At 32.9% G+C, this 14,256-nt stretch overlaps 1 protein-coding gene and 1 long non-coding RNA gene across 2 annotated transcripts; one reads left to right on the top strand and one right to left on the bottom strand.

The window, feature by feature from the left end:
* The first annotated feature begins 223 nt into the window (after positions 1-223).
* On the top strand, positions 224-1,830 carry LOC145069709 (uncharacterized). Its single transcript, XR_013689642.1, has 2 exons — positions 224-950; positions 1,437-1,830. It is a non-coding gene; the product is annotated as an uncharacterized LOC145069709 (long non-coding RNA).
* A 498-nt stretch (positions 1,831-2,328) lies between these two features.
* Positions 2,329-8,844, bottom strand: LOC145068731 (uncharacterized). Its single transcript, XM_079015732.1, has 13 exons — positions 8,695-8,844; positions 5,088-5,167; positions 4,931-5,011; positions 4,609-4,737; positions 4,436-4,522; positions 4,098-4,151; positions 3,921-4,011; positions 3,689-3,759; positions 3,550-3,619; positions 3,163-3,215; positions 2,981-3,074; positions 2,807-2,904; positions 2,329-2,569 (listed from the first exon to the last, which is right to left on the bottom strand). The coding sequence occupies exons 1-13, from the start codon at positions 8,768-8,770 to the stop codon at positions 2,480-2,482; spliced, it is 1,074 nt and encodes a 357-aa protein (XP_078871858.1). The 5' UTR covers positions 8,771-8,844; the 3' UTR covers positions 2,329-2,479.
* Between the last annotated feature and the right edge of the window lie 5,412 nt (positions 8,845-14,256).

Below are 14,256 nucleotides of genomic sequence, written 5' to 3'. Positions count from 1 at the left end.
CAAAAACCACGGTAAAAAATTTAAAAACAATATAGAATGATTGGCATGTATATCAAAGACAACCATTTTGCTTAAAAAACATAAAAGAATGCCTAAAAGAAGATTAGTGACGATTTAAAACAATAGATGAAAGTTGGTCCGGTTAGAATGACATTAGACCTCTTACTGGTCCGGTAGTGTGTTTGATAACTCATCATTGCCTCTTACTTTAGAACAAAGTTTGGTTTGGTTCTTATTTTTTTTCTTGAAACAAAACCAAAGGAAACTACATTAGCTCACCACAAGAACAAATTAACATCATCATTGGACCAAAATCACATGCCTTCTCAAGACTGTCTTCATCAAAACACCTTCCAGGTCAAATAAAATCTTATGTTCTTCTCAAGACTGTCTTCATCAAAACACATAACTGAGATTTTCATTGATGCTATATTGCTTCGACTAAATGGTAGTCCGTCTTTAGAGCAAAGCAATATGAGTTTTCCTACCTTCTTGTATCAGCTTTATGGCCTTGATCAAGAACCCATTGACATTGTTGGTAAAAATATCCAAGCGGAAGCCCCTTTTGTCTTTTACAACAAAGACCCTGGTTCGAGCTCCTTTACAAGGCAAACATTCACTTTTTTTTTTTGGAATTTTCAAGAAAAATTCCCCACGAGTGGCCACGAATACGGGTCGAACTCCCCACCTCTGCCCCATAATAGGTATAAACCCTACACCTCTTCCCCAGCTGGGTTGGGCTTCATTGATAACAGGTTATTTGTTAGTTTAGGGATTTAGAATGCGTAAAAAATATCAGTGACTATTTAAAACAATAGATGAAAAAAACGTTGACTGAGATAATATTGCCTAGATTTGTCCTCTCGTTCTCAAAGCCTTGACGTGATTTCTTTCTCTCCTTATCCCCGTCGCCTTGGTCGCCTCAACTAAGCTCCGGCCTCCTTCCAGCAGTAAGAAAAACCCCATCTTTTTCCTCCTTTTTTATTTTATTTTTTTCCAGGTATATATTTATTTTTTCGATTTTTCTGCCATGTATTATCTTAGATGTTGTTCTTGTCTTCATATCATCTACTTTGGAGCTGTATATGATTTTATGTACATGTTTGAAGCATCAAAGTGTAATGTTTTGGTGTGCATGTTAACTATTTGATAAAATGCCTGAACAAAATCAGATGAATTTATTTGTTTGTGAAATCAGATTATGTATGTATACGAGAAATAAGATTATATATGAATTTCTCTGTTTTTTTTTCTCCAAGTGGGGTAGAAATCTGAAGAATTTCCATGTTCTTCTCCATGTTGGTAGAAATCTTATTTATGTATGAAATCTGATCCATGTTGGTACTTCTTTATGCTTCTCTATGTTGGTACTTCTCCATGCTCATCCTTGTAAGGTTGTTTTTCATGCTCATGCTTGTGATGATGTTTATGTGAAGGTTCTGGGATATGAGTAAGTTCTGGTGCATTTGATGGTGAAAGGGAATCCTCAAAGAGACGAAAAGTTTCATCATATTTTCCTAGATTGACGATCACTTGGTCATCAGCAAGAAGTTTGTGCTCATGTGCAGATTCTGGTTCAATAATGCTCGTAATATCACAATTCATTTATTAACTATGGACCTATGGCATCAAACTTGCAAATCTGAGATTTGCGATTAAATAAAATCTGTAATCGGTCGATTTCACTTTTTATTTTTCTTCTTGTTCATCCATGGTGCTCAATAGTGAACGATGGTAGTGGTTGAAAGATGTTCATGAACAGGAACTCCATCATAGAACATGAATAAAGCCTGAATATTATAAAGTATTTATAATTTTGAGTTTATATAATTTTACAACAACAATAATATTAATAATAATTTAAAAACAATTAATTTATTTACCGAAAAATCCATGGATGATGTGTCACTGACATGTGTATTAGTCATAACAGAAGGGTAAAACAGTCATTTTAAGCAATCAGCATAGTCAGATGCATAATCAAACAATATTGTTTCAGTCAGAGACAGATGCGTTTAACCTAGTCAGACCGTAACTCTGTCAAATATGACTCAGTCAACAAGTATCAAATAGCCCCTAAGTATTTTTTATGTTGTTATTAAGAATGTACAAAGCCACGATTCGAAGAATGATAAATCACACTTATAAGGATATAGCTTCTAAATGATTAATCATAGTTATAGGAATATTGTTTCTAAAATGCTTGCCACTTCAGAGACGGAACAACCAACAACTATGTCATTCAAATTCACAACACAAATCTTGAGACACATAGTTAGATTTTGCCCTCACATTTATAATAAAAAAAATTAAAAATGCATAATCAAATTTGGAATAACTTTCATTTATTGGAAGGCTTTCTCTTGTGTTTAGTACAAACAACAATGCCAAAGATTTATTTAGGTGATATACATATACTTTTTCAACATACAACAATATTCAGTCCAGCATAAGGTACATAGCTATGCATGAGAAATTTCTATGGTTTTAGAAACTTGTCAAGCCAATCACTCACTTCGTTAAGCATACAGTCTTTCACACAATGTGCAACTCCTGGTTCGATATGCACCTAAATTTCATTAACAATAAATCACATTATTACCTCATATAAAACACAATATTACATCATATAACATTATACTTTACTTTTTTCTTTTACCAATGTAGACAATCTACTCAATTTATTACCCATAATAGCAACATACTAATATTCTCTGGTAGTAAAGTACGTAGCTATTCCATGCAATTTGCTCGTTTAGAAAAAGCAAGAAACATTGGTGAAAAGTGAAGTGTCAAAAGTCAAGACCTGGAAATGATTCAAACATTGGGCATCTTTGAAGGCTTTGCATGTTTTAAGTAAGGTACCATCAATACCATTGATTGGGCAACGGGGATCGTCTTGACCTGATAGTTTTTTCCATATTATTATTTCATCAGAAAAAAATGGATCAAGAATAGGAGAGAGGATCGGTCATTTCACCATTTATAATCAACAAAGGGCGTGGTGCAATGAGTGGCACCGTATAAGGTGAGTCAAACTCAGATGCTAAACCAGGAGCTATTCTTTTCCAAACCTGGTCAAAATAATAGCAGAACAACAACAGTTAGACGCCAGCAGAATGCCACGTCAGCAACACATTTAGCAATCTTTATGGAACATACCTTTTCCACAACCTCTTTGTCAATGGCTACCTTCCCTAAATCAATCCTTGCTACTGAAGAAAAAGAATATAAATGCACCATCACAAAATCATGCAAAAAAATTATAATTTAGAAAGAGTGCATGTGCTAGCTACAGCTGTAAGATTTTAAAAACAAATATATTTATATATATATAGACACACACACACACACATTTTAAGAGAACATTTAAACAATTTTTATAAATATATTTGAGGAAATAAATGAGAGAAATTTGTACAAATTTATAGTTCAAAGTCGTTAAACACCGATATATAACTTAACTTACATGTTTTATTAAACATAGAAATAATAACATATAAAAAATAAATATTTTACATTTCTTTGGTAAAGTTGCGTCTTAATTACCTTCAAACACAGGCCATATACTCTCAACTCGAGCTTGCCATTGATCATTATCTATGGCCCACCGAAATCCCTACACATTCGTATTAATTAAGCCCATTATGTGTTAAATTAAGCCCATTAAGTCAAAAATAAACGATACCTGAACAGCAATTACAGGGGCAGCAACTGAATAACGTGTATCAATAAAAGCAGCAAACCATGCATGCATTCCTGCATCACATATCAGAAATGAGTTATGGAATTAAAGGCATAATAACTCATAACAAAAGAATATATATATATATATATATATATATATATATATATATATATATATATATACACTCATGTTATTTCAAGATGATGTGTTTAATAAAATATTAAAATCCAACCTCCAAGCGAATTCCCAGTTATTCCTATCTTGGAATGGTCTATATCATCTCTGTCAGTTAGATAATCTGCCAACTTTATAAGGTCCCAGACCTAAAACATAATAAATGTTAAACATTTGGGCATTAAAAGTATATAATGAATGTCATTTGAAAAATTCAAGAGTGAAGAAGTATAACCGTGTCAAATATAAATGGCATTGTATCACCTCTTTTCCATGATGAAACAAGAGCCTGGATCCAGAATATATGAAATTGAGGTTATATTTATGCTTTGAGATCATGAAAGATGATTTGTATATTATCCATTGTACTCTCAAATATCTGCTCAACTATAGCAACGAAAAATTGGCTTCTATGTGAATCACATTGCTATAACTGGATAGATTTTTTTCAATGTAGGATGCTATAATAAATAAGTATATGAAAGTATGTTTCTATTTCTTATGTTCTTGCATTTAGCCATATTCTTTTTTGGCATAAACCCAAAAAAACTAAAGAAAAGTTTTGGTGCTCACTTCTTGATAGGTGTTGGGGGTTTTGGCACGTTCTCCATGGTAACGAGCATCAATGGCAATTGCAATATATCCACGTGAAGCATAATCCTGAATTGAAAGGAAGAACTCGTTAGATGAAAGTCTTTTGTCAAATGAAGAAATGACCTGTCTACCCTTGTAATTTTATATTATACCTTAAGTAAACCGCTTAGATACTCTTTGTTTGCATTTGATGGATGCAGATAAACAACAGCTGGTCTTTTCGATTGTGTTGTTTGTTTCATGCTGAAAATGAGCACAGGCAGTAGCCCTTGATCTCCTTCCTAATTTTAATAAAATAATAAGTTTCACATATTAAACTTTATGCATCATATATTGGTATTACCAATTTGCTCTTGTTTTCCATATTCCAAAGTATGTACTTATTTTCTTAGATATCTTTTAAGCATCATATATTCATATTAAACTTTATCCGGTCAACATCCAATGAGACAAAAGAAACATGGTATAAGTTACCTCAATGGTTAAGTAAAAGTTTTCTTCATTTAGCGGTTCCTCGAAGGTATACGAGAGTGGTTTCAGGTAGGACATCATTGCCTGATAGTGTGTTCAGATAAGATAACTTCTAACAAAGATTAACAGAAAGGTAAAGTATATGTCAAGTAATATCCACCTTATAGTCCGGCAATTCAGGAGGCGGTTTCTGAAATAAGGGATGCTTCACGGGCTTTGCAGGTAGTGTCTGAAGTGGAACTGAAAAAAAAAATGTAGCAGAAATATAATATGAATCCAGATTTTGACAAATAAAGAGATGAAGTCATATTTCAATGAAATTATTGATAAACATAATAGTGGTTGGATAAGAGTGATAACAGTAGTTATTGATGAAAAAAGTTAAACTTAATTCCTCTCTTAACAAGACAATGAGAGATAAAGAACAAAGTTTGGTGCTGTTTCTTTTTTACATAATGGGGTCATGACTTAATATGCTAAGCTAGTTATGTTTCTTTTTGAGTAGATGCAAGAGAACAACTTAATTGAAAAAGTTAAGGAAATGAGGCTTTCCCAATTAGGTCCTAACATTTTACAAATTTACGCCATCTTAGTTTTTCTTTCTCAATTACTTTATTTAGACAACAATTAATGGACAACAAAGAAACATGGTGCTACATAGAAACAGAGAAGTCTGGCACTTTGACTCTTGACAATCAAATGATTTATTTTATAATAAAAGCAACTGGCCTTATGCTACTCTTACTAGATTGAGGAAACTGTTGATATTCATAAACCAATTTAGATACATAAAACGCACACAAGTTAGCTCGGATCTCCATAGCCACTATCTTAGCTCAAAAGAAATCTACTACGACTAGCTGTCTAGCAGCAATGTCTATCCTTATGTCTGATGTCTGTTTGTAGAGATTGTCCTCACTGCTGTCCTCTTCTTCTTCCTCAGCTTTGCGTCTGCGCTTTTACATGTAATACTTTTGCCATTGATCACTGCCACTTTCTGTGACCTATCTGTACAAATTCTGCAATGGAGGTCACTACATTTAACCACACATTCCCAGATGCCGAGTTTCCGGTTTGAAACAAAACTGGTGCTCTTGTTAGACTCAGCTATGGAATCGGTTAGTTTCCATTTGTTTTCCCTATTTCATTGTGTGTTGAAACTTGAATGAGGACATTAATTGGTATAGCCAATCCGAGATGGCAATTCCCCAATAAGAACACAAAGAAGAAAAGGATTTGGGACAATTTTCTGCTTCTTTTCCAATGCAAACTTACATCGTAATTTAAAAGGGAAAATGCAACAACTATCTAAAAACTAGGATCATGAAATAGCTACCGGAGATGACTAACATTACATGCCTAAGAAAAAGGGAAACATGAATGCAATTAGATGGTAATGGAGGAGAAGACGGTGGCAACCGTAGAGGAATGGAATGATGTTTTTGGCTAAGGGCGTCAGCCACTTTGTTTTCCCGACTCGATTCATAGTGGAGCTCGAATTCATAACCCAAGAGCTTAGTGATCCACTTATGTTGTTCAGGTGTTTGAATCGTTTGGGTGAGCAAATATTTCAAGCTGTGGTGATCTGTGAACAGACAAAATTTGCATCCCAACATTTCTTGACAGAATCGGTGATCGCATAAAGCTCCCGGACATATGTAGAGTTGGCTTGCATTCGGTTGCATTGTTTTTTACTAAAGCAAGGCCGTTCCAAACATATTTTGGGCTCACGGAAAAAGGAATAAAAGGCCCATAAACTACACAAATTGCATCGACTGCTTTTATAATAATTTAATAATTGAAAGAAAAATACTTATACTAGCTCCTAAATATAACATTTTCAATTATAAATATTTATATAATTAAAGAAAAATATATCTTCTAGTATTTTGAGATGAAAAATCATTAATAATATCTTCAAAACTGACTTTGTCTAACATACCATTAATAGAGTGTATAAATTTTTTGGGCCATTTAAAAGATTAGCCATGGACGGTCTCCCTTATCGCCCACCCTGTGGGACGGGTATGTAATAAATAATGCAATTAGCTTATCATTCAAGCATAATAGTGGTTTTGGAAGCATTAGTGGTGATATCGAAGGGCTTTGTGAAGTCTGGAGTGAGCCACTTTTGGATTGTAATTATTTTTTCTTACCTACCTCTGATTGGTCCCTACGGTTTCATGAGGGAGTGCGGCACCACTCCCTCCGGCCTAAGTATGAGCGATGTCAGATTGGGTGTCATGAATATCATGGGAATCATCATTGTCGGCTATTAATAAGAATTCAGATGGGCGTTTTTGTAATGCATCAGGAGATAAACGGTTGAAGGATAATTCCGGGTTTGGTTTGGGTGGGGGTTGTAGTAGCGGTGGGTTAGATGAGTTTGTGACAGTGGGGTCATAGACTCAGTCAACTTTCATTAGTTGTTCCTTTAATCCTTAAAACGGATGGGTATTTTGATTGTTCTTTTTGGCCTGGTTGCAGCTTTTGAAGTAGCAAGATGAACCCCATTGTTGTTGGGTTGGGCTATGATAGTATCATTAATGGTGGTACTTCATCTAATAGTCGATTCTATGGTGATTCATGATGGGGTTTTGGTTTTTGATATCTCCGACGAACATCCATCCATGGAGATTAATAGTTTCTTGTTCTTCGTGATTGCATCTTCCTTTCTAATAAAGGTGAAAAATTCATACATATCTTTTGTTTTTGGTAAACATATTGTACAACTTTGGCCTATTAAACATATGTTCTACAAAATCCATCCGCACATTAACTCAAAATTGTTGTAAAACCAAAACAAGAGATGATTGCATCAAAAAACTAGATTATTGATTCCTACCCCTAATGTGGAAGTACCAAGATCATTAAGCATAAGAATTAGATAATTGACCGTAAAAAAAGGTTAAAGTTCATCCCTGAATATTGTAACAAAAGGATTAAAGTGTAAATGCAAATAAACCATCATATCTTTTTTATCAAAAAAATATCCAATTTTACAAACTATAATGTTTCTTTCTTGTATTTATGCAAGAACCTTTGCTTGTAACAAAAATTAAATTATATTTTTTGTTTCTTATTTTATAAATAAAAACCTTGAGTGTCATATATGCAATGGTGTCAGGTTATTGAAGGTTTATGGCTGGTTTGTACTAGTAGCGCTATTTCAAGGTACATCCTTTGTTTTGATGTGTTCTTTTTTGAAATTGACACCGTGATCTACTACGGTGTCAGGATGTAACTGAACCTGCATTTGATGATATTACACCTCGAAACAACTTTTTGTAGATATTTCGATCAAGGTATGGATCTCAGATGAAGTATCTTCTAGTTTAAACAACTTTTTGTAACTTAAATAGGGAAATTTATAATATTATATACCTATTAATTAGAATTGTGACGAAAAAAATATTTTGAAACCAAGTGACAGCCAGCCAAATAAAGTTTGAAGCGAAGAAACAAAACTCATATACCAATTTACACCGTCTTAGTTTTTTTGCTTACTAGATTGAAGAAATTGTCGATATTCATAAACATATCTAGATACATAAAACGCACAGAATTAAGCTCGGATCTCCATAGCCACTATTTTTGCTAAAAAGAAATCTTATACTACAACTGGCAATCTAGCTGCAATTTTATCATAGAACAACTCCTTATTTTTGTATATTGCATCGTATGAGAGTAGAGGAGAGCATGATATGAGCCCAAAGATTCGCAACAAATCAACATTAAAATTGACCAAATCTATGAAAGAAGCTTACGTGGAGGACGTCGGCGACTACGAAGAACTTCAAGGTATTGTGAACGGAGGATAGCTGCTGATTCGACGGGCTCCATCTTCTCAAAATTTCGACGAGTAATGGTGACATGAACACGTTGAGATAATATGTTGTGTTTATATTTATAGTAGAGTAATTGCGATATGGGAGCCGGTGAGAGTGATGGAACACCTCAGATATGTGGTGGTTGTATTTTTACCTAATAGAGTGTGAATAGAGAGAACAAATTACTGAAATGGTCCTTGTCGTTTGCAAAAATTTCACGTTTGGTTCCTATGTTTTCGTTTGCACTTGGGCGGTCCCTAAGTATTGATTTTATTGTGTTTTTCATCCCTCATAGAGCTAAAAGAGACTATACCGCCCTTTATCTTAAAATTTTTTCATTTTTTATATTATTAGTTTATTATTAAATAATATAAATTATTAAATAAACTTGAAATTGGACCCACCCAAAACCCTACGCCCCTTATGTCCTCTCTCGTTTCAATTCATCTGCGTTGCAAACCACCGGCCACTGTCGAAAAACACCAAACACTACCAGAAAACACCAGATGTCATCATCGGAAAACACCAGACACACGATGAAACCACAAGACACAACTGATCTAAACTCTGAATTTATTGATTTGCTCCATCAACCACCGATCTTCATCAATGGACGCCACAAGAAGCATCCTGCAACCACCATTTGTCATTGTTGGGAGGAGATATGAAGTAGTGAGGGATGGAGATCTGGTTCATGAGTCGCTTCTCTTCTTCTCGACGCCCCTGTCTGGACATTCGACCATCGACTGCATCTGCTCGCCCTTGCTATTCCCTCTTCGCCATTGATTGCATCTATCCTTCCTCACTCATCCTCTCTGTTATCAGTTCTGTAAAGGGTTTAGGGGTGGTGGTGGTTCACTTTACTTGTCTTCCTCCTTTCTTGTCACTATGGCAGCGTTAGCTTCCTGACACCGTACTGGATCCCGGTGGTCATTGTTTCATGGTACTATGACAGTGGTAGCTTCATGGCGATGATGGCAGGAGATCTAGAAGCTTTTGGTTTTTAGTAGCGGTTTTCAGGAAACGAAGGGATAGATGTTTTCAACGGAGGAGGTGTTTTCGGAAAGATAAGAGACAAGGATGGTGGTGGTGCTGATTGTTTTTTATTTGTCTGACGAAGCTTCCTCCGGTGGGAGGGCTTCAGAAGCGGCGATGAATTAAAATGAGAAAGAAGTACATGAGAAGTGTGGGGTGTAGGGTTTTGGGTGGGATCCATTTTAAGGTTATTTAATCATTTATATTCATTAATAATCAACAAATGATAATAAAAAAAAGGTAAAACAGATAAAGTCAAATGACAATGTGGTCTTTTCATCTCTACTAAGGGATGAAAAACACAATAAAACCAAAACCTAGGACCATTCGAGTGCGAACGAAAACATAGGGACCAAATGTGAAATTTTGGCAAACCACATAGACCATTCAATAATTTGTACTTTAGGATATGCATCGAGCGAATTACAAAAATTGTTTGTTTCATTTAGGATATGCATTATATAAATTACAAAAATTGTTTGTTTCATTTAGGATATGCATCAAGTAAATTACGAAAATTGTTTGTTTCTTTTAGGATATGCATCGAGTAAACTACGAAAACCGTTTGTTTTATTTAGGATATGCATTATGTAAATAACGAAAATTGCTTGTTTCATTTAGGATATGCATTATGTAAATTACAAAAAATCATTTGTTTCATATAGGATATGTGTCGAGTTAATTACAAAAAACGTTTGCTTCATTTAGGCTATGCATCGAGTAAATTACACAAATTGTTTGTTTCATTTAGGATATGTAGTATGTAAATTACGAAAATCATTTGTTTTGTTTAGGATATACGTTATGTAAATTACAAAAATTATTTGTTTCATTTAGGATATACATCGAGTAAATTAGGAAAATCGTTTGTTTCATTAGGATATGCATTATGTTAATTACGAAAATTGTTTGTTTCATCTAGGATATGGATTATGTAAATTACGAAAATCGTTTGCTCCATTTAGGATATGCATTATCTAAATTACGAAAATCATTTGTTTCTTTTAGGATATGCATCGAGTAAACTACGAAAACCGTTTGTTTTATTTAGGATATGCATTATGTAAATAACGAAAATTGCTTGTTTCATTTAGGATATGCATTATGTAAATTACAAAAAATCATTTGTTTCATATAGGATATGTGTCGAGTTAATAACAAAAAACGTTTGCTTCATTTAGGCTATGCATCGAGTAAATTACACAAATTGTTTGTTTCATTTAGGATATGTAGTATGTAAATTACGAAAATCATTTGTTTTGTTTAGGATATACGTTATGTAAATTACGAAAATTATTTGTTTCATTTAGGATATACATCGAGTAAATTAGGAAAATCGTTTGTTTCATTAGGATATGCATTATGTTAATTACGAAAATTGTTTGTTTCATCTAGGATATGGATTATGTAAATTACGAAAATCGTTTGCTCCATTTAGGATATGCATTATCTAAATTACGAAAATCATTTGTTTCATTTAGGATATACATCAAGTAAATTACGAAAATCATTTGTTTCATTTAGGATATGCATCGAGTAAATTACAAAAATTGTTTGTTTCATTTAGGATATGCATTGTGTAAATTATGAAAATTGTTTGTTCCATTTAGGATATGCATTGAGTAAATTACAAAAATCATTTTTTTCATTTAGTATATTTTGTTTTGATGTGTGTGTTTTTTGAAATTCTATCAAAGTTAATATTTTTACTTTTTTTGTGTAGAAATCGAGAATGTAGTTGAACTTGTATTTTATGATATTAGACCTTAAGATCCCGATTTTCTGAGGGGATGAAGTTGGGGCAATATATGTCAAATTGAGTTAATACTATTGTAAAGTAAGTGGTTCACATTTTTCAGCCTTAATTTCATGCAGTATCGTTTATGCTATCCAGGTCACTGCTAGAAGAAAACAAACAACATAGGTTTTATCTTTTCAAATTCCATATACTAGTATGATGTTGATTTACAAATACACCATATGCATTTGACACCAATTCTTTACGTTTATGTTTTTGTAAGTATACATAATCACATGAAATCTTTTCTTCTTTGTCCTCCTAATTTGAATGCAACTTCTATCAGAATCTAAAAATGTCTATTTTCATACTATTGCAAACATAGCAGTGTGCATAAAATACATAGAGCAATCATTAGATATATTCATGGAATTTCGGAGGCCCGGCACTTTAAGTGATTGCAAGTGTTAATGTGGCAGTCGATAGATGTATTGACTTATTTCTTGTGTATTTTACATTCCATTACGATATGAGTTACATGAAGATAGCATGTATGAATTTTATACACTTGAACTTGCACATGTGATTTATAGTTGTAAATTCGGAATGCGTGAGTATCAATCTTTTTGTAGATATTTCGATGAAGTTAGGGATGTCAGATGATGTTTTATCTACATGCACCCATCTAGTTTAAAAAACTTTTTGTCACTTAAATAGAGAAACTTGTAATATTATATACCTACTAATTAAAATTATGAAGAAAAAATAATTATATTTTGAAACCATGTGACATTTAAGTATAAAAGCACCAGGGACATTCTGAGTGCAAATGAAAACATAAGGACCAAACGTTAAATTTTTGTAAACCATAGGGCCATTTTGGTAATTTCTTCTTTCGAATATGCATTGAGTAATTACGAAAAACCTTACTTTCATTTAGAACATGCATTACGTAAATTAGGAATACCATTTGTTTCATTTCCAATATGCATCAAGTTAACCACGTTAATCATTTGTGAGGCAAAAAGTACACTCTAAAGTCGAAACAAAACATTTGGTCCTCTTTTGTTCCAAACGAGTGACAAAGGCACCAAATATCATTTAGGCTATGTGGTATGGTTTTAACATAAATTACTATATGCTTACATGGCATCTCATAACAAATGTAATAATATGTGAAAATTGCTATGTTTACATGTGGTGTTAGGCCAACTTGTCTTCTCAAAATTTTCCAACGCCAGTTCAAAAAATAATCAATATTTTTTATTCTCTTTTCAGTGTTGTGATGGTGTGGTGCACATTTTCTAGAAACAATTGAGTCGTATGGAGAATAACACAACAAATGATCATTCCTACAAGTTATATGAAATATATTTGTAAATTTTTTATTAGACTAATAGACTATTCCTTACTAATGTTTTGTTAGGGTTTTACAAACTTTTTTAATTTGACAGCTTTAGCTGTCCTAAAAATTAAAAAAAAAAATAAAAATAAAAAATTCAACTGAATATTCAAAACAATGCTGATCTGCACAAGGGTAGTGCTTTCATTGATAACTCTTAATTGTTGGAAAATATTTGTTTTAGAATATATATATATATATATATATATATATATATATATATATATATATATATATATATATATATATATGGCTTAGGCTCTATGGAAAACAAAAATCATAAAAAACATAAAAATGCATAAAAAAAATATTTAGAGATCACAAATACTTTTTTTGAGTTTATATTTTTAAAATCTCAACTTTTTATATAATATCGTTGAAAATGTTTTTGAAAACAAAAACCAAAAATTCAAAAATTGAAAAAAAATAAATAAAAAATAAAAAATCGATTTTTAATTTTTTTTATACGAATTTATAAAAAAGCTGCAATTTTGAAGAATATAAAGTCAAAAAAAAAAAAGATTTCTGATTGCTAGTTTTTTTGTCCATTTATATGATTTTTAGGGTTTGTTTTGTTTTTAATTAACCCTTCCCATATATATATATATATATATATATATATATATATATATATATATATGTACACATATTTAAGAAGGAACTCGACGAGTTGAAGGCATAATATGAAACCCTAACTTTTATGGTTTTTGCACACTATTTAATGACCTTAAGTCCCATTGTTGGCCTCTTTATCTGCCCCCTTGTCCAGAGAAACCCGAATTTAAGCATCATATCTCATTGTATATGTGTGTGAGCTTGGAAAGTGATTTTTGGTGCTCTTTTGGAAGGAACTTTAAGTATGAAGAGATTGGAGTAGGAGGAAGGCTATAGATCTGGCATTTTCTTTGTCTTGGCAACCATATTGAGGTATAAAGTTGATACTTTGGCCTTTTAGTGCTTACATCTTCTCATATGGAAGTATGTTGTCATTCTTGGTCCATATTGAAGTCATTTTTGGGATTTGAGCATGTCATGAATTTATGACTTCATATCTAGACATCTCAGGGCCTTTATGGACTTAAAGTTGCCAATTTTATAAAGTTTTAGCCCTCGTTCATGCCGTAGGTCCTTTACGAAGCTTAGTTTTAGTGTTTTAGCCTCTTGATGCCATGCATGGACGTAAAGTTGGCAACTTTATGTAGTATTTCAGTCCCAAGGGACCACATCTACAGTTTGGGGCTTCGGATTCAAGAATAAATGGGTTGAATACGTTGAGACTGGGAAAACTCGACGAGTTGCCTTGCTAACTCGACAAGTTGGTTCG

This window comes from Lactuca serriola, chromosome 8, assembly GCF_051521515.1.
Source record: "Lactuca serriola cultivar US96UC23 chromosome 8, Lser_US96UC23_V15, whole genome shotgun sequence".
Taxonomy (NCBI): domain Eukaryota; kingdom Viridiplantae; phylum Streptophyta; class Magnoliopsida; order Asterales; family Asteraceae; genus Lactuca; species Lactuca serriola.
Note: the sequence above shows the minus strand (reverse complement) of the source record. Positions and strands in the feature narration are given on the sequence as shown.